Here is a 26,691-nt window from a genome sequence, read left to right as displayed (position 1 = left end):
GTGATATTTGGCTGGAAACTAGGTCTCCATTGTGAATTCAGCCACAGATAGCTGCAAATACAAACCCAAGTGGAAAAACTAATACAATTATCTTAATATCTAAATCAACATCAACAAAAAACAAAAACAAAAAAACACCCGTTTCAATTCAGTCCCGTCAGAATTCGATCCCAAAAGTCATTATGCGTCGATGCAAGTTTAGTTTAGTTGTCTTTAGAAAATTTATATTTTCTCAGTAGCTAGTCATATTCGATATTTTCCATTAACACAAATGAAATCAGAGGCTACAGTATTTTTTCTCGATTCCAAAAATCGAATTCTTTATGATGATGCGATAAGGAGAAGATGAAGCAACTTCACGAGTTCCTGTACACATCTCTCAAAATCTCACGCAAAAAACATAATTCCCAAGGAAACAAGGGGATAATGAATTATTATTCCATTAGATTCGGATAAAACAGTCCGTGCCGTCGCAGAAAAGAAACCGTGTCGTTAGTTCCAGTCCGAGGGACATTCCTCTGCCTTGATTTCAAATAAAAAAAGAGTTTCTATGTTATCCAGAGGAAGGGGGGTGAGATGGTGAGAGACGCAGCTCGAGACGTCCATACGTGCCTTATCTTAGTGGCAGTGACGTGATATTGCAGCTCCAGTCCTGAGGCTCGGCGAGAAAGCGCTTTCCATCTCACTCTACAGCGAGTCAGCAGCATCCTCCATCCGTCAGGGACTGCGCTCTACCTGCTACCCGACCTGGGCATCTCTTGAGGGACGGGCAGACAACGACTAATGATCAGTCGAGATTCACAGCATTTTTCGCCCTCGTTCTAGTGTCTGCTCACTTCTGTTGCGTGCTCTCATCACTTGGTTGCGTTGAGGTGGGAAAAAGGAACGAGATGATGATGATGATGATGATCCAGCCTGGAGTCTAATGCATTTTTGCTCATTGACCGTCTTGTTGCTCTAGACTTTATAGGCAATGGGAGATATCGATTCGCAGGGGAGCGACACGTTTCATTTCTAAAGGATGTTTCCAAGTATGTGGGAAAAATAGCCATAGCTTTCAGAGTGCAAGGTAAGACCTGTTTATTATTAGGCTGTTATTGTTATACATAAGTAGATGGATAAATAGGTGGGTTTGTACGGTGATGAGATGGTCCTCGCCCAAGTTTATCCCTCTTCAATGCATAAACGAGTTCAAGATCCCATAGTTTATTCTGGTTAATGCAATGCAAACTACGTCAATATTTCAGAGGACTCGAACGTTACACCAGGGCCAGTGCGAAGTTAAACGATGATCGACGAGTTTCGCAGGGAAATGACATGGAGTTTGGCGCCGACTGTATATAAAAATCCGTCTTGGTGACCACATTCACGTTTGCATTTCCAAAAAACGGACGATTGACAATACCGCTAGACTTATTGGGGTTCGTAAGAGATGAATATAAATATACGTCGCTGCAGTTTTTATTATTTATTTATTTTATTTTTTGCCGCTACATTTCCCCCCTAATTCGTTTATATTAGGCTACTGATCGTGACGCGGCGCGACAAACTGGATCGCTCCTGTCACAGTCAACGAAAAGTGCAAGCGCGCGACGCGACATAGTAGATTGTCAAGTAAAGGAAAAGTAGCGCACTATGTTTGCAATGTGCGCCAATACTATTTCGTCCTATATAGCCGTGTATAACCTCTCTGTATATTGCACCGTACGCGTTTTGCTATGCCGTACAAATACTGGCGCATTTAAGGCGATTAAATAATAAAAAAATAAAGGCTCGGTTTGGTAATGCTGTGACACTGCACACAGCTGCAATGCCTGCAGGATTCATGCAAACAAGACATCGAATAGCTTTTCTCTCATACTGGATCTCCCTTTCTTTCTCTCTCTCTCTCTCTCTCTCTCTCTCTCTCTCTCTCTCTCTCTCTCTCTCTCTCTCTCTCTCTCTCTCTCTCTCTTTCTCTCCCCACCGCCTTTCTTTCAGACTTCTAGAAAATTTTGGAATTCAACACATTATGTTGAAATGCGAATAGTAGATCGTCGCGGAGAGAGAAGCATCACATCAAAATCTAAGTTTGTTTCCCTCATGGAAAGCATAATGCATTCAATAAGGGAATTAGATGTTGAATGCAAAGGCTGCTTTAATCCTTACATAGATCACGACATCAAGACAACCGGATATCTCCCTATATTATATAAAATACGATAGTCTATTTAGTCAATTTATGGGGTGTTTTTTTTAGACTAAGTTGAATAGAAATCGCAACTGTGTCTGAGCAGACTGAGATAAGCTATGTAGATGATTATTATGCGGTCAGACATGTAGATCACTGCAGAATTGCGACACATTACTCTCAACTGAATAAAACACGTTTTATGGTGTCAAATGTTTGTTTGTTTGTTTATTGGTGACATGTAATGCCAGCCTTTTTTATTCTTCAAAATGAACGCGTCGCGAGTTAATATAACGACCATAAAGCTATTGAATGGCATTGATCACTGTGTCTGACACTGTCACTCATTCAAACACGGTAAAGATCATTCAGTGTGTAATGATCATATTAAATGGTTATTTAATAGCAAAATATTATGTTGTTTTATCCTGCCACAGCAGATGCTCAAAGTTATTACCCCCCCATTTATTAAACACCACAAGGTGGCAATGTTTATCCGAAATGTGTTACATTCCCATGGAAAGAATCATTTGAATCTCTATAAAATCGAGATGGTTGTTTATGATCGAAATTAGGCTGCTCAAACGAACAATGTAGGTAAGTACGTGTTTAACACAAAGCTTAATTGGATAGGTAGGAGATCTTAGATTGAAACTCGTTGACAAAGCATCACTTCCCACCTCCATAGGCTGACAATAAATGTAGTGCATCTCTGTTTCTCTTGCAGGCCAAATGACATAGGATGAAGGCTGTTCGTAATCTGTTGATTTATATATTTTCCACCTATCTCCTGGTTATGTTTGGATATACTGGTGCCCAAGATTTCTGGTGTTCCACGCTAGTGAAAGGAGTTATCTATGGATCTTACTCGATAAATGAAATGTTTCCCAAGAACTTCACGAACTGCACTTGGACGTTGGAGAACCCAGATCCTACCAAATACAGCATCTACCTAAAACTTTACAAACGAGAAATTAGCTGTTCTGAATTCTCTCTGCTGGCTTACCAGTTCGATCACTTCTCCCACGAGAAGATTAACGAGCTGTTGAGGATCAACGAGTCCATTGTGCACCTCTGTGATGACGCCAAGAATATTTATGTCTTTTTGCATTACGACAAAAATTTTGTGCAGCTCCGGCGAGTCTTTCCCTACGACTACAACGGATTGACGACAAAGAAGACGGATGAGGAGGAAAGGTCTGTGGTGGAGTTTGTGGTTTTAAACAAGGCGAGCCCGAGTCAGTTTGGATGTCAGGTGTTATGCACGTGGTTGGAAAACTGCTTGAAAGGAGAGAAAGCTGAATCCTGTGGAATAGTCTATGCTAAATGCACCTGCCCGCAACATTTAGGAGATGGGGAATCTGAGAGCGTGCTGATGCTCAGTAACGTGGTGTTGCCTTTAAACCCCCAAACCGAAGGATGCCTGACTCCTCACGTGCGCTCGGCGCAGGTGTGCAATCTGAGCGCGGAGGTGCGACGACCATCCAAGGAGGGTGAGTATGAACCAGACAGCTGCAGGCCTTTAATGCTGGAGATCATTTCACAGCTTAATTATACCATGTCTTTATGATGCCCCCGTGTATTCCTCCACCCTTCCACATAAAAGAACACTAAAAACAGCTCACTGTGCTCTGCTACTGATGTCTTTTTTTGTTTAGTTTTACAATTTCTGGGTGTACCGAATAGGAATGTTCTTTCTTGATGTGTTATGTTCTTTCTTTCATGTTATGTCAGAAGTGTAACACAACCTGGATGGGGTTTTATTAATTAACTAATTCATTTTTTTTTAATGTTTTTTTGGGAACAGGGGTACTAAGTCTAATGTATGTTTACATCATGCCATCTATTTTATCTTTTAATATAGTAAACACATTTTTCAATCTTTTTGGAATTCAATTGTGAATCCAAACGGCAATAAAACGCATTCCCAAATACTGTCTTTGGGAAAGCTTTGGCAGTGAAGAGGGTCAGTTGAACTTGCTTTAAGCACCTGACACCATACTTAGCCTTTTGGCCTAAATGTAATTGTTATGCTGCTGTCAGCCTCCATCAATGACAAACGTCTTTTTTTCTTGTCAGTCGTCCCTCTGCTGTCCACGGACGCTGGCAGCAACAGATTGCCACGAATGCCTTTGAAGGAATTTGCTAGCAATGAACATTTCTGATGATGTATAATGGACTTGCATCGGGGTCACAGATATTACAGCTAATTAGCATCTGTAACATTTCACAACTGGCACAAGATAGAGATCAACTGGAGGGAGAAATGACCCAGCATACTGTGAATGGACAACATCTCACAGAGATTGTTGGCTGAGAATGGATGCTGACAATCTCACTTCAATTCCAGCACAGTGATTCAAAAATAATGAATAATGAGGTGGCGATAGAGAGAAAGAGAGAGAGAGAGAGAGAGAGAGAGAGAGAGAAAGATAGGGAGGGAGTAACCATCCTATGGCATTCCGGTTTCACTTGCTGAAAATAATAACCCCATAGGGAGAAGGTGGCAGCTTTCCCGATCAAGCGGAACATGGTGCTTTGGAATTATCAAGGTTCAGTAGAGTTAAGTAGGCCCCCAATTTCATTTTTCATCCCCCTTTCCAAATGAGCTTTATATTCCATTCCAAACTGTGTCATATTCCATTTATGATCTTGTAGCTGAGAGTGATTTTCATTTTATAATGTTTTAAATATGAATCAAGCTTGAAATGAAGATTAAGCCATTGATTATTTTGTTCCCCGGTTATTGTGTGAGCGTTTTATTACGGCACAGACTCTATAATTAATATAACTCCTTCTGCGTCTATGAATTCTTAAACAGAACTCCCATCTTAAAGCATTTCTGTATCAAGTTGTCATTATAGGCACTGGAAATATAGCTTTACTATTAAAAAGTGATGTTTCACTTACTTTCAGCTATCTGCATGTTTAGAGAAGCTTATATGCACTAGGTTTTTTTTTTTTTTCAAAGATTAGACTGAAAGCTTCTATTTATAGAGTAGAGGCTTTAGTGGATTGCTATCACAGGTTTAAAAGAGCACACAAGCCCCGCTGTAGTGTCAGAATGAAGCTTCTGCCCTCCCGGATGAGCGTCCCGAATGGACGTACGCCTTCAAACAGCCACGACAAAAAAAAAAAAAAAACACTAAACAAAAAAAGACCTGTACAGAGCGGGTCCAAAATAAATGGTTGTCTTTGATATCCCTCACTCCTGGTTGTGTGCATGGTAACAAAGTGTGGCCTTTGAATGGGACGATGAGAGGATCACTATAACTGGTTTTCTGGTCCATTGCACTCTGCAGAATGATATCCAGCAGGCCAGCAAAAACATGAGCTTGATTATACTTTATGATAACATCGGTGTTTGAAATGCTGCCTTGCTGAGGATGAAAGTAAAGTGTTTTGAAATGTAAAAACATATTAGACTTGCATAATGGATAATTATGATGTTGGTGCACATTAAATGCACTTGAGCAGGCATTAGCTGATTGCGGTAATATTGCAGTAACGGATTTATGGCGGTGTTGCTGTATTAACACGTTAGGTTTGTTAAACATGGCCTCAAACAGGTTGATATATTTGACTATAACTAACTATAATTTCAAAACACCGATCTGAAAACAGCCAAATAGTAATTTATTTGAGGACGCATCTTTGATGTAACCGGGAAAGGCTTTTATACTCTTTTGGAATGTTTGAAACTTTAAAACTTGGAGTTGGAAGCCATTTTCAAAATGTGGCATTTTTTGACAAAAGTTTGACAAGAACGTCACTGACATATAAACAGCAGTGAAATCCATCTCATCAGCCTTCATACATTATAACTAGTGATTTCTGTAGAAATGTCAACCTTGGTTGTGAAGCCGCGGCTAGGAAAATGGGATGCCAAGGCTAGTTTTGAACCGCAAGGTAGACTATAAAATAGGCTGCCAGAATTTATTCACAGCTCCAGGATAACTCGATATGACATGGTTGTCTGATATGACATAAAGGACTTGGGAGTGAAAAAAATAGCATTTATTGGCTTTGGACTAAGTTGCGCTGAAATGTTGACCATTTGGGGTGAAGATTTTAAGGCATTTAAAGGGGTCATGACATGGCCCTTTTTTTATTATTTTAATATGTTCACTGAGGTTCTCTTATAATACTAATAAAGCTTTTTTGCACGCAAAAATAGCACAGACCTATAGCTCGTCCTGGGTCGACATTTCATTCAGTAAAATTAGGCAGTTTTGATTCATATGCTGTTTTACATGCATACGATTATAATTTTTTTTTTTTTTTTTTACCGAAACCAGTTCAGCGGAAATCACACCCTGCAGCTAATTTCATTGGTTAAGGTTACAGCGACGGGTAGGTTTAGGGATCAGTGTTTGGTGTAGGAAATCAGTAAAGTGATTGACATGACCAATGAAATCTTTAGAGTTGGCTGCAGGGCGGGATTTTTTTTTCCTGAAACACAGGAAAAAATATGCTATCGCTTGTTTCTGCTTCTTCTTAGCCTGTGTTTTGATCAGAAGATTCAGTACTTCGGAAGATGCCTTCCCTACCGTATGACAGTGAAAACACGGAAAGCCGGAAAATTCTATCAAGAGTGGGGGAGCATTGTTATTTTTGTACCACAGTCTTGTTATGGATGATCTTTTTAGCAGTGGTCCCCATAGGGCTCCCTGCTTTTGTGTGGTGGCCATATATGGGACATGCGGGCTATCCCACATTCTTATTATCGGCAAGTGGCGTTTCTTTTTATCTCTGCATCATCTCCTCTCCAGGCACAGTGACACTTGATTTGATGGCTCAAAGTCAGACGCTCCGAATTGTGTCGCCTAAATTAGTCACAAATGAAGCCCTGCTGAAGAAGATGAGCAACATCTCAAGGCTGTTTCTCATTACTCTCTGTCTCTCGCTCCACCGCTGGTCTGCCCTCAGACAGCAGTGGCCGTTTGCTCTTTTTGCCTGACCATTTCTGGAGAAGAAACTTGCCTGACTGCACTGCAGGGTCCGGGCCCCTTGCACTCCGATCTGTGGGGGGAACTGAACTGTCACTTTGTGCAAACGACCCTTGTCAGGCTCAGGGCTCCAGAGCGTGTTGCGGAGCAGGAAAGGGGGATTCGGCTGATGCTAATGAAGTGCACGTCCACAGTGTGTCAGTTTGTGCTGAGTCATGCACAAGTGATAATATACACCCACTGGAATTTAAAATGTCAGATTTCAGAGAAACGTGAATGGTTACAAATGAGAACGAAGAGCGAGATGATTTATTTAGGATTCTCTGACCTCAGAGTGTTGGGTGGATTGCATCACTGTGCTGATGAATTATTTGCAGACTTTCTTATCGGTGCATTTGGTCTTAAAACGTTTGGGGTTATTGTTACAATCAAATGAATAATTGAGATATTGACGACAACACTGCTTGCTAGTTTAGAAGAGCAAGGCCCCTTTTATTGAAGCCAGGGGCCATGGGAAGGCTCTGCTTCTCCACTGCATAGTGCAGCCTTTTATTCACTTTGGATCAGTAGTCACAGCGCATCATGTTCATCAACATTGTTCCCTCAACTTGGGGGCCATCTTGAATTCTAGTCATTTCTTGAGGGGAGAATGCGTTCATCCATCTTTAATCAAATTTTTTTTTCATTATTTATTTTTTTTAAATGTCAAATGTAATGGTTGTGCTTGAAGTGTCTTTTGCTTTATTATTTTTATATACCAAGTGTACAATTCAATTTTACCTTTGCAGTAGGATATTTCTAAATGAAACATGCAACTGTAATATTGTTTCCGTGTTCAACTTGTTGCTAGGCTTGTAGTTTTGTACATTCTGATGACTTTTTTTTAGTGGAAACTATAAATAATATACAGGTCACAGGTTAGGGTCCAATTCTCACTATTTACTAACTATTAATTATGACTTTTGCCTCAATACACTTGTAATTATTTCTTATTAATAGTGAGGTAGTTGTTAAGTCTATGTATTGGGTAGGATTAAGGGTTGCAGAATAAGGCATTAATATGTGCTTTATAAGTGCTAATAAGCAGCCAATATCCTAGCAATATGCATGCTGTAGGGCTGCACAATATATCGAAACTATCGAAATATCGCTAATGTATATATCGCGATATGCATATCGCAACGGCTTGCAATAACTGGGATCATGAACAATAGACAAAGAGAAAATCACTCACTGCTCTTGGCTGAATAACTTTTGTAGCTTTAATAAGAATCAGTATACTTTATAGCCGATATTTAATTCGTGAAAACTAAGCCGTGTTTTTTTTTTTTACATTTGATTATTCAGTTTCTGCTGTTAAATAAACCTAATGTAGGCCTACCTGAAACCTTAAACCCCGTGGTTTACACTTACACTTAATATAACACATCTTATGCTACAGTAAAACACTGCTGTTCACTTTCATAAGTTGTAAGGATGTTTTCTTGTCACAAAAAGAATGTGAAACACGTATGTAGGTTATATAATTTTAAATATATTTTAAAGATAATTTAAGTTTATTTTACACACTTTAAGCATTATCGTATCGCATATCGAATATCGCATTATTTAATGAGTTATATCGCATTTTTCTTCAATATCGTGCAGCCCTAATAAGCAACTAGTAAATAGTGAGAATTGGACCCTAAATTGACCAATATACAACATATAAACATAACATTTAAACTTAAAATGGAATGCCTGTTTAAAAAGGGAATGCTAGTTATGCATAATTTAACAATATTTTACTGTGATTTTATTTGTATTGCCTTGTTAAATCTAAGGGTACATTTACATGGCAAAAATGTACAAAAAAACTGAAACGTTTTTTTCGTTTGCGTTTTGTTGCGTACAAATTACAACATGGTCGAAACGATCCCCGACTAAAAGCTCTGTATTATGCTGCCAGGCCAGTAGTTGGCGATGTCAATTTGTAATGAAACATTATGCGCCTAATAGACTTTTTTAATTTTTTTAAATTTTTTTTATTAAATGCCAGTCACATACAAATAATAAATTTTAACAAAAAAAATACAGACAATATTCAAAATTCAACATTATAACAAAAGAAAAAAGAAAATATAGTGCAAATTAAAATAAATTATACAATTAAAAGAAAAAGAAAATAATATAAAAGGAAAAGAAAAAAAGTATGAGATCATCAAATAAATAACCTAAAAGCTTCACACAAAGACCTAGTACATTTTGCTTTGCTGTTTTTCAACCCAAGTAGTAACTCAATATAACTCTTCATTTCTATCCGAAACAACAAAAAATTGGGGTTTTCTTTAGCCCATTTTTGCTTATGAATATGGTATTTTCCCATTATCAAACAGAGATTAATAATGAATGGCACATCTGGTGACAGTCTTTGTCCATTAAAAACAAAACAAAAAAAAAAACACATATTTTTCAGAAAAACAAACTTTCATCCCTAAACATTTACAAAGAAAACATTCCAAATCTACACAAACCATTTTGCTGTAAATGCAACTAAAAAATAAATGGACAACACTTTCCTCCTCAGTGCCACAGAAATCACATTCAGCATCTACATCAGCACGAAACCGAAGAAAAAGAGTTTTAACTGGGTACACCAGATGAAGTATCTTAAAATGTACTTCTCTCACCTTATTTGTTATGCAATATTTTTTTGGCAGCAACCATGCATATTTCCAGTCAATGCACTCAACTTTAGAAAGCCAGTATGTTTTAGAAGGTATTGAGCTGTATTCAGTAAGTAACTTCCTAATAAAGTAATTATTCCATCTTTTATCAGCAATATTAACTCGTTTAATTGCAACATCAGATTTGAAACTCACAGTCTCCTTATTCACATTTCCTTCAAACCGGATGGTATAGCATCGAACACTATACAATATTCTTTTGGGATTATTGGAATATTATACTTTTGAAGAAATTCTACATATGTATACAGGTGCCCATTTTCATTAAATAACTGTTTAACAAATATGATGCCATTATCAACCCATTTTTGAAAAAACTAAGTTTTATGCTTATATACCGGTTGTTCCAAATTATACATTTGTTTGGAGAAAAATTATGTTTGTAGATAAGCATCCACGAGAGTAGCACCTATGCGCCTAATAGACTGAACACAAAAATTTGCATGTGCACGAGGTCACTGTTTTTACAAATTCACATTCTTGTAGTTTACACAGAGACGATAATGGTATCGTTTTCAAAAACGTGCATGTTGAAACCTGTTTTCTAAAGTTTGCATTGTTCAGTCGCCTAAAACATTGTAGTTGTGTAAATGAAAGGCCAAAACACATAACACAAAACACATAATGTAAACGGCCCCTATATATATATATATATATATATATATATATATATATATATATATATAAAGAGGGAGAGAGAGAGAGGTGTTTGTTATGCTGTCAAGACTTGTTTCTTATCTAATGGGAATTATTTGGACTGTGAAAAGTGGGTGTAACATACCCGAGTAAAGGAGGAAAAAGGTTGGCAAAAAAGTAATAGAGAAATGGTGATATCAGCTGAAAAGGAATGTTGTTTCAGGGGCTGAGTAAGTTATTGTATTTTGATACAAGATTATGAAGGCACAAGGAATGTGCATTTAAATAGTAAACAGGAACCATTTGATTTATTTACTGGCTTCAAGATTAAGACTCTGATATAGGTAGGAGGGAGTGTTTAGCATACATCCATAAAAATAGCATTTACCAATAGCCTTCAAACCCTCTGTGGTGCAGGGATTATATGTTAAGCTCATATCAATCAAACTCATATAAGTACAACTACTTCTTAAGCCTTTTATAATGATGCCTGTGTAAGTTTTTGCAAAGCCAGCAAGAAGAAAAAAGTAATAGGAACTGCTAACTCTCCAGTGTGTTCAACCTTTAAATGTGATGAATTTGTTCAATTTCTGGATATCACATGTATACGACATCAGACAATGGCAAGAACACAAACAAATTAAACCGCTTTATTCATGGATAAAATGGATTTGCACTTTTGTGCTTGGGAGGAAGTGTGGGAACACCATGTACTATATCACAAAAATGCAGCATGAATGGTTTTTCATAAGAATCACAAGTCTAATCTCATTGGTATTTGTAGGTATTAATATGCAACTATACATTTTTGGATTTACCCATACAATATGAAGATGCTGACAGCATCAAAAAGATAGAAGTACTGACAAACACTCAATTTTAGTAATATATATATATGCGTATTACGTGTTCAGTCTGTAGGCATGTAGTGTTTATTTACAAAGTGACATCGCCAACTACTGCCCTGACATGCGTAATACAGTGTATTTAGTCGTTTTCGCGGATACGTGTGAATGGACATCGTTTTGACAACGTTGTCGTGAAAAATGCGAAAAGAAGAACGGTTTTTCGGTTTTTAGTCCATCGTTGTCATGCAAACAAACACAAAAAAAGTTCTGTAAAATACTGGCAGCAGAGATGGCAACAATTTACTGTAATTATACAGTATGAACACTCTGATATTGCTTTATAATGTTTTACCGTAAAACAAAATATTGCATTTTCCAGTATTTTTACTGTAAAATACTGGCAGCAGAGACTCTAGCAATACACTGGGATTCTATCATATTAAGACTGTGAAGTTACTTTACAGCCATGTACTGTACATGCCGTACATTTCTGTGATTATTTCAATTCACAATACACTGTAAAAATGTCGGGTTAAAAACAACCCAATTTGGGTCATTTTGGCAACACAGCTCTGGGTCAAAAAGGAAACCCCAAAATAGGTTGGAAATCAAAATCACACAGGACATTACTACAGTAAAAACACAGGCAACAGTAAGGGGCTAATACAAAGGTGAACATTTATTTATAAGCAAGAACACCAAAAAGGACAAAAGTATATGAGTAAAAGCAATAGTAAAAAAGCAAAAGTAAGAAAAAGGGCAGAAAAGAATACAAACTCAGACTCGGTTATATAGCTTATACAGTTAAACGGAATTGCGTTTAATGATAAATAATGCTTAAGTACAAATTTGACCAGTTATTTCTTTTCTTTTTTCTCCCGCCAACGAGCACTAGACGTCCAAAACCATCAGAAATTAAACCAAGAAATACATAGATTGAAAGCCTGTAATAAACACTGAAATTTGAAAATAAATGATGTATTACAGTGAATTGACATAATTTTTATCCTCTCCATTTAATGCATATATAATCACTCACTTCACTCTCAAGCATTTTTCCGGCTTGTTCAGTTCCAGCTCATCAGTCACCGTTTGAGTGATCTGGATGTGAGAGAAAACACTCCGACAAAACCCGCCAGTTTTAAAAGAATGGACTCCCTTCTACAGTTGGTATCAATGTTTTTCTCTTAAGGGATTCAAAGTGTCATGAGTCACGCCATACAATCAAGTTTGTTTCAGGTGCCTCTTTCTCATTTTCAGTTCTTCCCACGCTACACATTCACTGTCCAGTTTTAAAAGAACGCGCTCCTCGCTGCAGTCATTTTCAAAGTTCCTTCTCCTCTCCGCTTCCATTAGATTTCTTCTGTTTTCCACACAAATTCCTGTCATGACCGCCCCAAACATGGATAGGCGAAGACTCATACTCAAACTCCTATATTCACTGTGAAACACCAGTGAAACACAGCACCATTGTGCTATTGCTTCAAATGCACTAGCCCACAATGCATTGCATAGTACAGTACAAAACCTTAATACATAAATACAGCAGATTAGTGTTGAAAATGGGCTGTAAATTAACAATTGCTTACCGTGCAAAATATATCCCAGAATGCAGTGTTTTCTACAGTAGACATATTGTTTTAATGGAAAATATGGAGAATTTGTCAGAATTTGTCCGTTTTTTTACAGTGTACCTACCTAAGTCATAGTGAAGATTTTATTTGTAGTATAGTTTTAAATTTTATAGATTTTTTTTAAATCAGATTTTCATGAATTCATGCGTCCATAAACATTTGTACACCTCTGAATTTATTCATATGATCTTATGTTTTAGCTGAAAATGAAAATGTTAGTGAGCCGGAACCAACTTTACATATGATTGCTAATATAATCATGATGGATTGTCTCTTTACACACTTTTAAGGTGTCATGATTCATAAACTATGTTAGGAATCATGATGTATGCAGTTTTACGGGACTGCAAAACACACACACACACACACACACACACACACACACAAAATATTGAGTCATCTTTTTCTTAAAAAAAAAAGAAGAAAAAGGTTATTGTCAGGCAATTAAAATGGAAGGTAATCGGGGCCATAATTTGTAGGAATTAAAAGCAGAAATGTGAATCTTTTCATCTTATAAAGCAATTATATTAATTAATTCTGTATTATTTAAGATGTAAAGCTGTTTAAATATTTTTAAGTATTTTTTTGTTGTTGTTTGCCTTGTTTTGTCTTAGCAACAAAGTTGTAAAACTGAACTTAAGTTTACACAGAAAAGGTAAGATACAATATGCATGCTATTATGATTTTTATATGAAAAATGCTTAATGTCTTGTGGTAATCGACATTGTCGATTTAGTTTTACCTGCCCTTAATCCAGAATATTCCTTATAGTTTTGTACAATTTAAAATATCAACTGCACATCTGACTATTTCAGAGTAGCATTTGAATATATTTAGTAGCCAAGTCCATAAACATTTCTAGCTATGCAGCTGCCGTCTCTCATTCAAACAATAAAACGCTCCATATATTGTCAGATTGCCTTGATCTCTCTTGCATATTTTTTTTTCTGTTGGATAGAGCAGCTGGAAATGGGTGCATATTGAATTAAATTTTAATCTACCGAATTGGGCTACTCTGTGTCACTTTGGAAAACATGTTAGCCCTGAGCAAAACTGTTTTGTAATTATTGAGGTTGTACAGTCCGCTGTGTTTATAAAGTCAAATCAGGTGGATAGCTGTAATTGATCACGTGGACAAACAAGAAATCCCAAGGCTCCACTTGTGATCTCAAATGTGTATATAAATAAGTGAGCGCAGAAATTCACATTTGCATATTCAGAACGCTGGGAGGCCGGTTTGGCCTGTATAACACAGTTCAGATTAATTATGTGATTAGAGAATATTGTAAAATTTTCAGAATAGATGCAGACAAATCAAATGGATTTTAATTCTAACTGCATCTTCTCTTTCATCACCGTTTTTAATTAATATTGATTGGCATGAAGTAATATTTATGCAAATAACCTGATTTGCATTTCCCAAATCATTTCTTTCTCATTTATACCATCTTCTTTGGTGGGCTCGATTCTTTTCTCTGCCAGTCAGTTACATCCCACAAATGTTTGGCAAGTGCATAGTTGCTGAGATTTCCTGGGAGGTTGAATAACCATATGGTCCTGTTACTAGCATCATCATCAAAATTATGCTCTCATGCTGCATAGGAAAATTGATGGCTTCTGATTGGAGGATTACACTTTGAAAGGGTCATCCAATCAGCTTCCGAGCACAGTGACCGGGGCATCAAAAATGCTGATAACTGCAAGTGAGAAGAAGAACATTTGGGCTGTTTATGTTACTCACATGTTCACTGTGTTTACATACAGCACTATTTTACCATCAATTTATGTTTTTCAGACATTACTTTCCAAGAGCATTTGTAATCTTATCATGGCCTCCAAAATATTTAGGCTTTCCTGATTATTTGAAAGTAGTTCAGATCAGAACGATGTCAGATTTTCTCTAGTTGTAGCCTAGGAAGATTATGCTGGTTGTCAAAACATTGATATAAGATTAAAGTTAGGCCATGATTCCGCAGTGACTTTTAGGATTATTTTACTCTGAATTGATTGTCTAGTGGAAATTACTATACAAATGGGCTCAAAGTATGATACCACATTGAAAACATTTAAAACTGAAAGTTTGTTATCTTGGAATTAAATGACTTTTCCCTTATTTTGTTGTAATAACTATAAATAACTATGTGTTATAACTATATGTAATGTAATAACTATAGTTGTAATAACTATATCTTTCCCCACCAGCGTTTTTTTTTTGTTTTTGTTTTTTGCCAGCCACCGCCAGCGTTTTTGATCATTTTCACAATTTCATGGTTCAGAATTTCATATCTGAACATGCAATATGTCAAAAGAAAGAACACACCCCCATGTATTCTTGACACTTGTAAGTAAGTTTCATAAAAAAACAAAACAAAAGAAAAAAAACATGTTGAGCAAAAAGCTGAGAAAATCGCATTTCCGTCAAAGACTACCTCTGGATCAGATTCAGAATGATTGTCAAAACATAGATGGAGTAGATTGAGTCCATCAACACCCCCAAAGCTTCACAGTCCTACAGCTCGTCCTGGGTTGACATTTCATTCAGTAACATTTGGCAGTTTTGATTTATGTGCTATTTTATGTTGGTGATCTTGTTATTTTACATATGCATATGTCAGAAGATGTGTAATAGCGCCCTCTACCATTTAACAGTGATAACACAGAAAGCCGGAAAATGACGGAAATTTCCGTCAATGGCGGGGAAAAAGTTAATACAACAGCACATAAAATTAGATAAAATGCAAAATAGAAGCATTTCCACTTGTGCTCTAAGACTTTAGGACCACTGTACTTTATTAACATGTACTTTAATTTAGACCACTTTAATAACTGTATAGTGAGTTAAATTACCATTAACCGCTAATTTTCACATCAATAGTCAGCCAGAATGGCTCTCTGTGGAGTCTTTGTGAGGAGACTTTCTCCTGTGACACATTAGGCTGAAATGTTTTCAAACATTCATTGATTCATTATGCTTTGGGCTGGCCATGCTGACCTAGCGTTCGTCACTGTCTGATTAGAAGGGAATGCAGATAATGACGAGCACTGAACCTGCAGAAATAAACATTGCATAAATGTTCTCAATTAAAGTATTCCCTGATTGGAACCTGTGAGGTTATATCCTTTGTATCCTGGTGAAACAATTACCACAGCACTGCATTTAATGTCTGCACTACTAGTGGCAGAAAACTGAATTGCAATTGCTGTTTGCAATCAGTTTTCCCCTACACTCCCCACCAGTGTTGTCAGACGTACGCTAGTTATCGTATTTGTATGATCATTTTGACCTCTGTACGATCAATAAAGAAAAAAATCCCATAATGTACGATAAAATCACAAATTTTGTGACACTTCAAATGATGGTCATTGTAATCATAGGGCTTTTATACTCATTGATCGAGCTGTGGATCCTGTGTCTGCCGTCGTGATTGTGAGGAGAACGTGAACGTGGTGTTACGCATGTCTTCCATCACATCCCACGTTACGTCTTCTCGGCCAATCATGGTGGAGAATGACTCTCACGAGGACAAGTTAACGTTCCTGCCGCGGCTTAGATCAGTTGTTTCCAATCTAAGGTCGATACTTTAGCAATAAAGTAATTTGCAGGTCGTGTCAAAAAATGGTTGGTCTAGATAAATAGCTGTATTTCGTATGTTTAACTCGTGTACGATCATTTTCTTCCAAATACGCTTCTGGTACGATACTTGGACATTTCCAATCTGGCAACACTGCTCCACACTGTGTGCTATTAGTCAGACAAATAGCACCCTCACCAAAACTAACACCATTGATTGAGACAGCATTGTAACGATATGAGGTTGCAGTTTTTGCAAATGCAGTATTGTTAGGAATTGAGATATTGGGCCCTATTTTAACGATCTGAAACGCAAGTGTCAAAGCGCAAAGCGCAAGTAACTTTGTGGGCGGGTCTCGGCGCTGTTGCTATTTTCCCGGCGGGATAAATGACTCTTGCGCCCGGCGCAAATCTAAAAGGGGTTGGTCTGAAGTAGCTTCATTATTCATAGGTGTGGTTTGGGCGTAACGTGAAATAAACCAATCAGAGCATCATCTCACATTCCCTTTAAGAGCAGACGTGCTTTTTCCTTGGCGTATTGCTATTATAACGGCGGATTTGCCAGGCGCGCGCCAGGAGCGGTTCACAGCCGAGGAGAGCAACGCTCTTGTCACGGCCGTAAAAGAGAGAGAGAAGTGACATTGGGGATGGAGAAACACACCCAAATTAGCCTCGGTTAAACAGGTATATAATAATGTGGGTAAATGTGTAAGCTAGATCTATCTATCTATCTATCTATCTATCTATCTATCTATCTATCTATCTATCTATCTATCTATCTATCTATCTATCTATCTATCTATCGTAATAATATGATTTGCAAAAATGAAAACTGCTGCTTCTGTGTAGATTAGAGAATCAAAGTGTGCGCGTTGTGCACTCCATACATTATGGTCAAGCATGCGGCATCTGGCCAGTGGCGCAATTGTTTTATGGAACAGTAAAATAGCACCAGGGATTGTTTGCGCCGGAACACGCCTCCTTTTTTGCGCTGAACCGCCCAGGGAGCGCAAGTTCATTACCTAGTTTAGCGACGTGCTTCTGTGGAGGGAAAAGCGCGCTTTGCGCGGGTGTAAAATAGGAATGAAACATGCGTCAGTGTACAAAGTCAATGGCGCTGGGTGCAAGATAGGGCCCATTGTGTGTTGGTGCAGTTGAAGTGAGATTACCTTTTAAAATGGCAGGCACGTGTGAAATAACGAATTTGTAGTTGGTAGTTAGTTTATTGACATCTGATATGAAAGTGGGTGTTCTGTGTTATTTCAATTATTTAAACTTTTAAGGGCTTCTCAGCATGGCAGAAATTAAGCCCATATTTTTAAAGGCTGATGATAAATCCTCCATTAATATTCATTTACCTCTATTTATCTCAAACAGAAATAATGAGCACATCCTCCATTTCACATTACTGGGGATTTTTGTTCTTTGGCATCTCTTGGGAAGCTGCTCTGCATCTATTTGGCACAGTTACAGCAAGTCATTCTCATAGAGAAGCTCAAATTTGTCTTTGTGGCTAACAATGGACTGCTCAAGGCACTGAGTCTGTTCATGCACTTTTAAAGTGTAATACAGTGCAAGGTTATTTAGCTGATAAAAAAAATATTTGGTCGCTCGAGCCAGTCCAACATGCGTTTGATTCCGATTTTATGTGAATAGCTTACAATAAGTCGTTCCAAGTGTGAAATGAGCTGAACTGATTTGTACGGACAGTGGATGGGTTTGAGCCTTTAGCTGGATAATTCATGGCTGCCTCAGACACTTTGTAATGATAATAGTGACATCCGCCGGGTGCTGATATCATTCTGAAGGAAAGTTTTTGTCATGCACCGAGAAAATAACTCGAACAAGAGGATTTATGGAATGCGGCTATGCTTCCTGTTGAAAGTTTAAGACATTTTCTCTGTAGAAATATGATTACTAAACAAGCATTGTTTTTCTCTCTTCAAAGCAGAAATTCATTGTGTGTGTGTGGGTGTGTGTGTGTGTGTGTGTTTCTTTGTGGATGTATTTACTGGGCAATCAGTATGGCTCATTTAATTATCATTCAACTTAATTATGAGTTGCTTATATTATATTACATTATTTACTATAAATTTATTGAAAATGCATTATGAACATAATAATTTGGCATAGCAGCCCCTATATTGTCACTACTATGGAGGAACATATTTCCCCCCCCCCTCAAAATCACCCATATTCAATATATAAAAGAAGCATCTTTTGTGTTAATGACTAATGTTCTAGTGTTATTGAATGCAGGTACTGAATCGATCAAAAGGTCTGAATCGACACAAAAAAAATGTGTTCATGTTTAGTTGTTGCATCTGGTTGTATTTACATTTTTTTTCTTCAGGACGAGGTGATGAGTTAATACACTACATCAAAGCAAGAGCCAAATGTGGTTGTGTTCACGTTGTCCTTCATACATCAAACACAGTGTCACATGAATATGTGCTGCCAGTAATGTGTCTCTGAAGATACAGTCGCTTGTTTGTAGCAAATGCAATCCTCAAGCACTTGCATTACTGTTTTTTTAACACCTGTGTCATTTCCGAGAGAAATAACCTAAAATACTCACAGCATGCCATGAAAATCCATGTTATATGCCTTGGTTAAAACGTTTTTATACAGTTTTCTTCAGTCTCACCCATGTATATTGTCATTCATCCAAAACACTATGCATATTCAAAGATTGTTACTTTTCTTTGCAGATATTATACTTTCAGATCACTATCTTGTTCCACTGTCACAATTTCACATCACAACATTGCAATTACAGTGAGCATAAAAGTGGCTTTTCCATTAACATCTAACCTGTATTCAAACCAAATGAGACTGTCAGTCACAAAAGTTGTTCTTCTTTCTGTAATATCCCGACAGGGCAGAAGTAAGCAATCCATTCTGTGATAATTTGGCATTGGCGAAAGAAGTCAGTGTTGGACGAAGTACAAAAATCAGGTACTTGAGGAAAAGTACAGATACCCTACTGAAATATTACTCCAGTAAAATAATTAAGTACTCATTTTCAATTTCACTTGAGTAAAAGTATAAAAAAGTGTGAAAAGTATAAAAACATTCAAGATAAAAACAGATGTCACGTAGGGCAAAATGTGCTAACATTTTAATACGAACGCTATGGAAACAAACTAGATTTATATAATCAGTTTTTACCTATAAACTACCTCATTCAGATGGTAATACACAAATATGGACATGTCCACATTCAAGTATTACATACAATGGGTTTAAACAGCTCACCCTTTTACAGGAGATTTAGTTCACAAACAACTGACCTGTCGTGACCCAATTATGATTTTCATTTGAAATGATAAAGAAATTAAATTAGGCATTTATATAGCACTTTATATGTACAGTACAGATGTTTTTAATGAAATGTAGTGGAGTAAAAAGTACAATATTATGCTTTGGAATACAGTGAGGTAAAAGTAAAAGTTTCCCAACATAAAAATGCTCAAAGTACAGACACTTGAAAAGTGTACTCAAGTACAGTAACAAAGTAAAAAGACAGTTGACAGATATTCCTCAGAGATCAGCCACGTGCCAGGTTATGTTGATTGTTAGTTTCCCAGAAGAATAACAGGAAGATTTCATTGCACTTTATTGTATCAAAATTCCACCACTTATGTCTTGTCTTCTGATAGCTAATTGATGAAATGCTTGTGAAGACGACTAGATTTTAAGGATAATAAAAGATCAAGATGAAATAGAAAACTTCTTTAGCTTTTGTTGAAGTGCAATGCTTTGGATTCAACAGGGACATGAATAATTCACTTTTGAAAATCCACAGTATGCAACCGCACACTGTTATAAAACACCCAAAATAAACAAGTTAATACGATTTCATTAGTCTAATAAAGCATTAGAATAGAAAAGAGGCTTGTTTTCTCCCTCATTAGAATGTAGGAAGCATGCACAAATTAAACTCAGTCACCAAGAGAGAGAACTTTCAGAAATGGACAAAGAGATTAACTGACCTATTATTAATGTTACAGCCATAAAACAGTGATGTGATAGGACAAACCGCAGAGATGAGAGTGCTTCTCAAGGACGAGTCGACGGAGGGTTGGGGCGTCTGGGGAGAGTTGACGAACACGCAGACTGACACAACCTTAGTCGAGCAAGGCTGCACTTTAAAGTCACCCTGGGCCGCCTCGTGTAAGACTCCGATTAGTCGACGGGGGTCAAGAAGCATGTTTCGAAAGTGATTTTTTCTCTCCGCTGGGTTATTTGAGGGTAGGGTTTGTTTAGCAGCTGTGTAATGTAATGAGAACAGAGATAATGTGCGTTTCCTTTCATGCTACGCACAATGTCGTATTGAAATTGAAGATGCGTTTCACTTGAAAATCGAAATTGAAATCATTGTTGCATCTGTCATATGCTGATAGTGAAATTGAAAAGCAATTATAGGTTAGCTACAGTCGCTGCAAGTTTAGTACAACTCTGTAAGTTAGAATAAAAAGAACGTAGCAATTAAAATGCCACTTTTCAATCTGCGTCACACAAGCTGTTATCAAACCATATACATTTTATAATAGGGTGTTGCACGGTAAGAAACCAACTGTTTTTTTATTGATGATTGTAAAAAAATGTATTTAATTGGGGGGTGTGTGTGTGTGTGGATGGCCTTGTAAACCCTACATTATGGGGACAAAATGTCCCCAAAAACAGCAATATCTAAAATCCTTGTCCTTGTGGGTATATTTTTTGGTCCTCGTGAGGAAAACAGCTTATAAATGTGTTGTTTTTTGAAAATGTAAAAATGCAGAAAGTTTTGTGTGATGGGTAGATTTAGGGGTAGGTTTAGTGTAAGAGGAGAGAATGTACAGTTTGTACAATATTAAAATCATTATGTCCATGGAATGTCCCCATAAAACATGAAAACACAACGTGTGTGTGTTTTATTACAGCTCTGTACTGTTTGCCTCTTTTTTTCATAAAAGATCTAATCAAAATGTCAGAAAAAGCATTTCAGGACACTTTTATGTACAGACGTTTTGCAAATGTCCTTTAAGGTCGGTACTCACTGCAGTTTCAGACATATTTTGCCCTGAATACATTTTAATTACTTCCTTTTAATTGACTTCCTAGACGGTCTGTCTCATTTCGTTCTATCTGTTAAAACAGAACATACGGGGCAGAGCTCAGTAAGATGTTTTGACTTTTTTTGTGAAGTATGGAAGCTGGATCACTTTGTATGAGTTTCAAAACGCAGAGAGGGAATTCGCTAGGAAAGATTTGAGTCCAATGATAGCACCGTTTTTCATACGCTGTCCGTTGTTTTCAGGTTCACTAAACGAGTTATGCAAATCAGGTAATGGCGCAAACGTACCCACGAAATCTGAAGGCAATTTGCATGGCATAATTTCTGTTCTTGCGGGTTGGTTCTGAGTGCTATTGTGGAAGGATGTAGCAGACTGTTGCAGTCTGACTCCATAAATATAAAGGCACATGATATAATGAGCTTAATTTGCATAGAAAGAAGGCGTGTTTATGCTACAAAAAATGCTGATGACATTTTAAATGAAGTGCAATGCTTTGTCAATGCATTTAACTCCTTGTTAAACTGGGTTGCAGGTGGTTTGTGAATAAGATGCAGATTTCTGTGCTGAAAGTGCGAATGTGCGCAGCTTTTTAGTGAATTCCCCCAGAGTTTGAACTGGATGTTGTAACTCTTTTCCCCCACTTGGGAGATAAGAGATAAAAACAATTAGAGTGGAGATGATTTTACTTCCAAAAAAAAAAGAAAGAAAGAAAGGGAAAAAAATGCAGTACACGCTGACCTTGGTCCGAGTTATTTTTGAGGTAGTTTCTCAAGGCGTTATTCTCTGACGCATCATCCTTAAAGGAAACGATGATTTCTCTTTGTTCCCATGTGATTATGCTAATGAATGCTAATTTCATTTCCACCCAATGCATAAGCAGTCTCTGCTCGCTTTTACAATTACAATTCCTTTGATTACTATCACAAATAACCTTGGCATTATCTATTAGGATCATCTTTGATGCAATGGAAAGTGGGACATGAAAGAAATGTCATCAATGTTTATGAAAAGTATCCTCATTCGGTGGTGTTCTCCTGTGAAATGCAAATGTTGCAATGACACTATTGCAGGAAGTTGTCAACTTTGTTTAATCCTTTTATTTTTCCAAATGCCTTGGATAAATGCTCAACTGTGGATGTTTCAAGGCTGATCACATTCAATTACAGGATGAAAACAGGGAATCACCTGCAGTCCTGTGTTACATTGTGGTGTAAGCAAGAGGGTTGAGATATCTCAGCAAAAGTCTAGATAATTTGATTTGCCTGTTGGGCTCAGTAAGCAGATTGAATTAAATGTGTCAAAAGGTTTCTTACACAGCAGAAAAGGTGGCAGGTGTCCTTTAAGCGAGTTGGTTTCTTTAATAAAATAAAGACTTTCTCTGTAGTTCAGGATCCTTGTTTTATTTTATTTTATTTTATTTTATTTTATTTTATTTTATTTTATTTTATTTTATTTTATTTAAAAAAAAAAATCCTCCAAGAAACTCATATCTTAAATTCTGCTGTAAAGGTGCCATATCAGTCCTGGTCTATCTAATTTCGCTAATTTTTCACTGCGTGTGTTTAGTAAATCCTGACAGTAGTTTTTTTAACGAAAGAGGGTTTGCACTGGCGCAGGCTGTTAGTAAATCTGGCTCCCTAAACAAATCTTTTATTAGACCAAATCGTTTAATATTCAATAAACACCTATAATAATCATGTGACTAAATTTTCAAAAATCTTAGCCTGTGCTTCTGCTGTCTCTATCTGTATCTCTGCATTCAACTGGATCCAACCACAGAATAACCTCATACATTCAGTGTACTTTGTGTTATGAATTATATAGATATCCATTTTGGCATGATCAATGTTTCTATACAAAGGCATTAGTCAGCATCCTTTACCTCCATAGTAGTGAGACTTATTGGATTTACACATGCATTAAGTCTTTAAAAAAGGCGATGAGAGAATTTCTATTGGATAGATACAGTATTTCATACATGACAGTTCCTTATTGTGACTGCCAGAACTTCCAGACCAAAGCACAGCGAGGTGTCCAAAAGCCAGACATGCCCCCACCAACCTTGCCCACACATCGACTGAAACACTTTTACAATGGGCAACTTGATTACAGCATTTCAGTATTGCTTTCTGAAATTCGCCCTGATGGGTAAATCAAGTTCGCGGACAATAATAACCAAACTGCTGAGAATTCAATACATTCCCCCAATACTGGTGGCACATAAAAAGCTGTGACACATCATGCAGTAACACAGAGGAAAGTGGAACTCAAAGCACACAAGTCATAATGGGATGTGACAGACAAATCAGAGGCACTCAGGAAATTGTCCCCACGTAAGGAATCAATAGCAACACCCCACCTGAGCAGCTCTACTCTTCCCCTGCCCTCTATCGCAGTACCTCATTCTTTTAGACGACAGGAAGCTTGAGACAATTTCCCAAATATCATTTTTTTTAAACAAAAATCAGGATTGAGGCGAATAGGTGACTGCACATCTCCAAGTATACTTTAAGGAAGAAAAAAAAAAATCCACCCAGGCATTGTTACAGACAAAGCATTCAGTAAAACGGTTTCTATTAGAAATGGCTATTGTGTGGGCTTATTAATTGGCAATTATGAGCATGTTTCTCAGTGTATTTCACGCTAAGTGGTTTTTGTAGTATAGGATTTGCTGTGAGTTTTGGACCACAGCCTGAGCTCATTTTCTTGAGGGGTGGTTGAGGAAATGGGTTTTACTCCTTATAGCAGTTGAATGTGAGATCAAAAGAAAAGTCTTTAATTGGTATCATGTTCTTTGTGGTGTGATGAGTGAAATGTAATTCCTCTTTTCATGCATATCTAAGGACAAAACACAGTGTAGGTCGAGGTCTTTCATGTAAGACGGTTTATAGCATTTGTAGTCTCGAATTTGTTTGGTGTCTCTGAGACGTAAATATTTAATGTAAGGAGTTGTGTTATGTTCATCATTTGGCGGTTTGTGTTGATCTCATGGGCAAGAAATCCTCCATTACATTCCTGTGTGATGTTCTATGCAGAGGCTTGCTCAAAGATATACTGTACAGTTCTTAAATTTTTAATATATATATATATATATATATATATATATATATATATACGTATCCCATATGTATATATATATTATACTATTTTAGACTTCTTTCAAAAACAATATTTTAAAAATCATACTATTTAAATGTATAGATAGATTAGATGTAATTATAGAAGTCACATGTATTAGATGTAATTTGAATCTGAGGCCATTTATACGACACCGTTTTCAACCAGAAATGCGTTTTGACCGTTCATTTATACAACAACTGTGTTTTGGGGGCCTGAAAATGCAAAATTTTGAAAACAAGTTTCAAAGTGATAGTTTTTGAAAACGATACCGTTATCATCTCCTACAAAAACGCAAATTCGTGAAAAGGTTTCGTCATGCGCATGACTATTATGTGTTTAGTCTATAGGCGCGTAATGTTTCTTTACAAAGTGACATCGCCAACTACTGGCCTTGCATGAATAATACAGCGTTTTAGTCATTTTCGTGAACAGGAATCGTTTTGACTTCGTTGACTGTTTAACGTTTCCGTTAGTAGTACATCATTATCGTGTAAATCTACACAATGTTACTTTTTATGTAAAGTGTTTCAAAATAGACTTTTTTGAGATTTCATTTCAGATGTTGCCTTAGAAGGCAGCTGACTATGTTGACAACAGCCAGTATATAGTTTCGGAACAGAGCTAAATCTATGTAGTCCAGGGTCATCTCCAAATTGGGCATTAACATGAACTTCATCCCGGGCTGTGTGTAAGATGTCTACTAAGGTCTTCTGTGGAATAGCCTACTCATTGGGCCCGGGGGGAGGGGTTGCTCACGCTCTGTGAATTTGAGTGACGGCGCTGATATCTAGTTTAGCAATTTTCTCAAGGGGACGAGTGTGTGAGAGAAAGACTGTGATCTTGGTAATCAGCACATTTACTTGTGATTGAACCTGCCTGTTACCCTATGAGCTAGTCTCTTGCAAAAATCACTCTGTCACACACACACACACACACACACACACACACACACACACACACACACACACACACACACACACACACACACACACACACACACACACACACACACACACACACACTGCACTCTGTTAGTCTAGTTGAATGTTGGAGACACACTGGAGACAATTTAACTTTAAACAGGTACGTGTCATGCCTCATTCAGACACTAATTTGTATTGTACTGTGAGTTGTCCAATGCGTCTGTGTGTGAACAAATGAACAGAAATCCTGCATTTCTCCCCATTTATCCACTGTCAAAATAAATATTTCTGCCTCAGAGTAAAACAAATGAAAAGGTAAACATGACTCACGTTTATCTCTCACAATTGCAACTTTATTTCTCATAATTTTGCCTTTAATTCTCAATATTTGACTTTATATCTCACAATCACAACTTTAATTCTTACAGTTGTGACTTATCTTAGTGGAGATTTTATGTCTTAAAAATGCAACTTTATTTTATTCATAATTGTGACTTTATATGTGACGAATGCAACTATATTTTACAATGTGACTTTATATGCCACACTATTACTGTTTCTTATTTTAAGCTTTATCTTACAATTTCCTGTTGCATTTTTGACTCTGGGGCAAATTGGTTTTCCATAACCATACCACATTCGGTATTTCTTTATTTTAGCAGTATTAAAGGTATAGCTGAGGATTTTCCCGAATTTTAGAAAAGAACCGCCCTCTCCACTTTTTGAAAAAATGCACATGCGCAACACTCTACCTGCTCCCGAGAGGGAACGCCTATTAAACGTGTGCACGAGCTAATCATAGCTGACATTAACTTTTACTAGCAGTGATTTTAAATGGATTTCTCCAAATAGCATGCCAAACTTTACCTGGCAAGAAACTTCGCGTGGGAAGCCCAACCTGTGTTTTGAGCGCACGACATCGTGTGAATTGTGTGCACGAGCACGTACGACGGCCTTACGTAAACATATCACAAGAATGATTGACACTTAGGAGGACCAAAAGTCTTGATGATCCACCCGGAAAAAGAAAATCCTCCGCTATACCTTTAAC

At 37.2% G+C, this 26,691-nt stretch overlaps 1 protein-coding gene across 6 annotated transcripts in view; it reads left to right on the top strand.

Annotated features, from left to right (window-relative positions):
- The first annotated feature begins 654 nt into the window (after nt 1-654).
- adgrb3 (adhesion G protein-coupled receptor B3) overlaps nt 655-26,691 on the top strand; it is a 184,601-nt gene continuing 158,564 nt past the window's right edge. For all 6 annotated transcript variants that reach the window (XM_079854433.1, XM_079854431.1, XM_079854432.1 and 3 more), the window contains exons 1-2: nt 655-1,069; nt 2,898-3,663. In XM_079854433.1, the coding sequence (XP_079710559.1) occupies nt 2,913-3,663 (751 nt within the window). In that variant the 5' untranslated portion in view covers nt 655-1,069; nt 2,898-2,912. The remainder of the gene's footprint in view (nt 1,070-2,897; nt 3,664-26,691) is intronic.

Source organism: Squalius cephalus (assembly GCF_949319135.1).
Source record: "Squalius cephalus genome assembly, chromosome: 21".
In the NCBI taxonomy this organism is placed as follows: Eukaryota; Metazoa; Chordata; class Actinopteri; order Cypriniformes; family Leuciscidae; genus Squalius; species Squalius cephalus.
The sequence above is the reverse complement of the archived record's forward strand: the minus strand, read 5'-3'. Positions and strand labels throughout refer to the sequence as shown.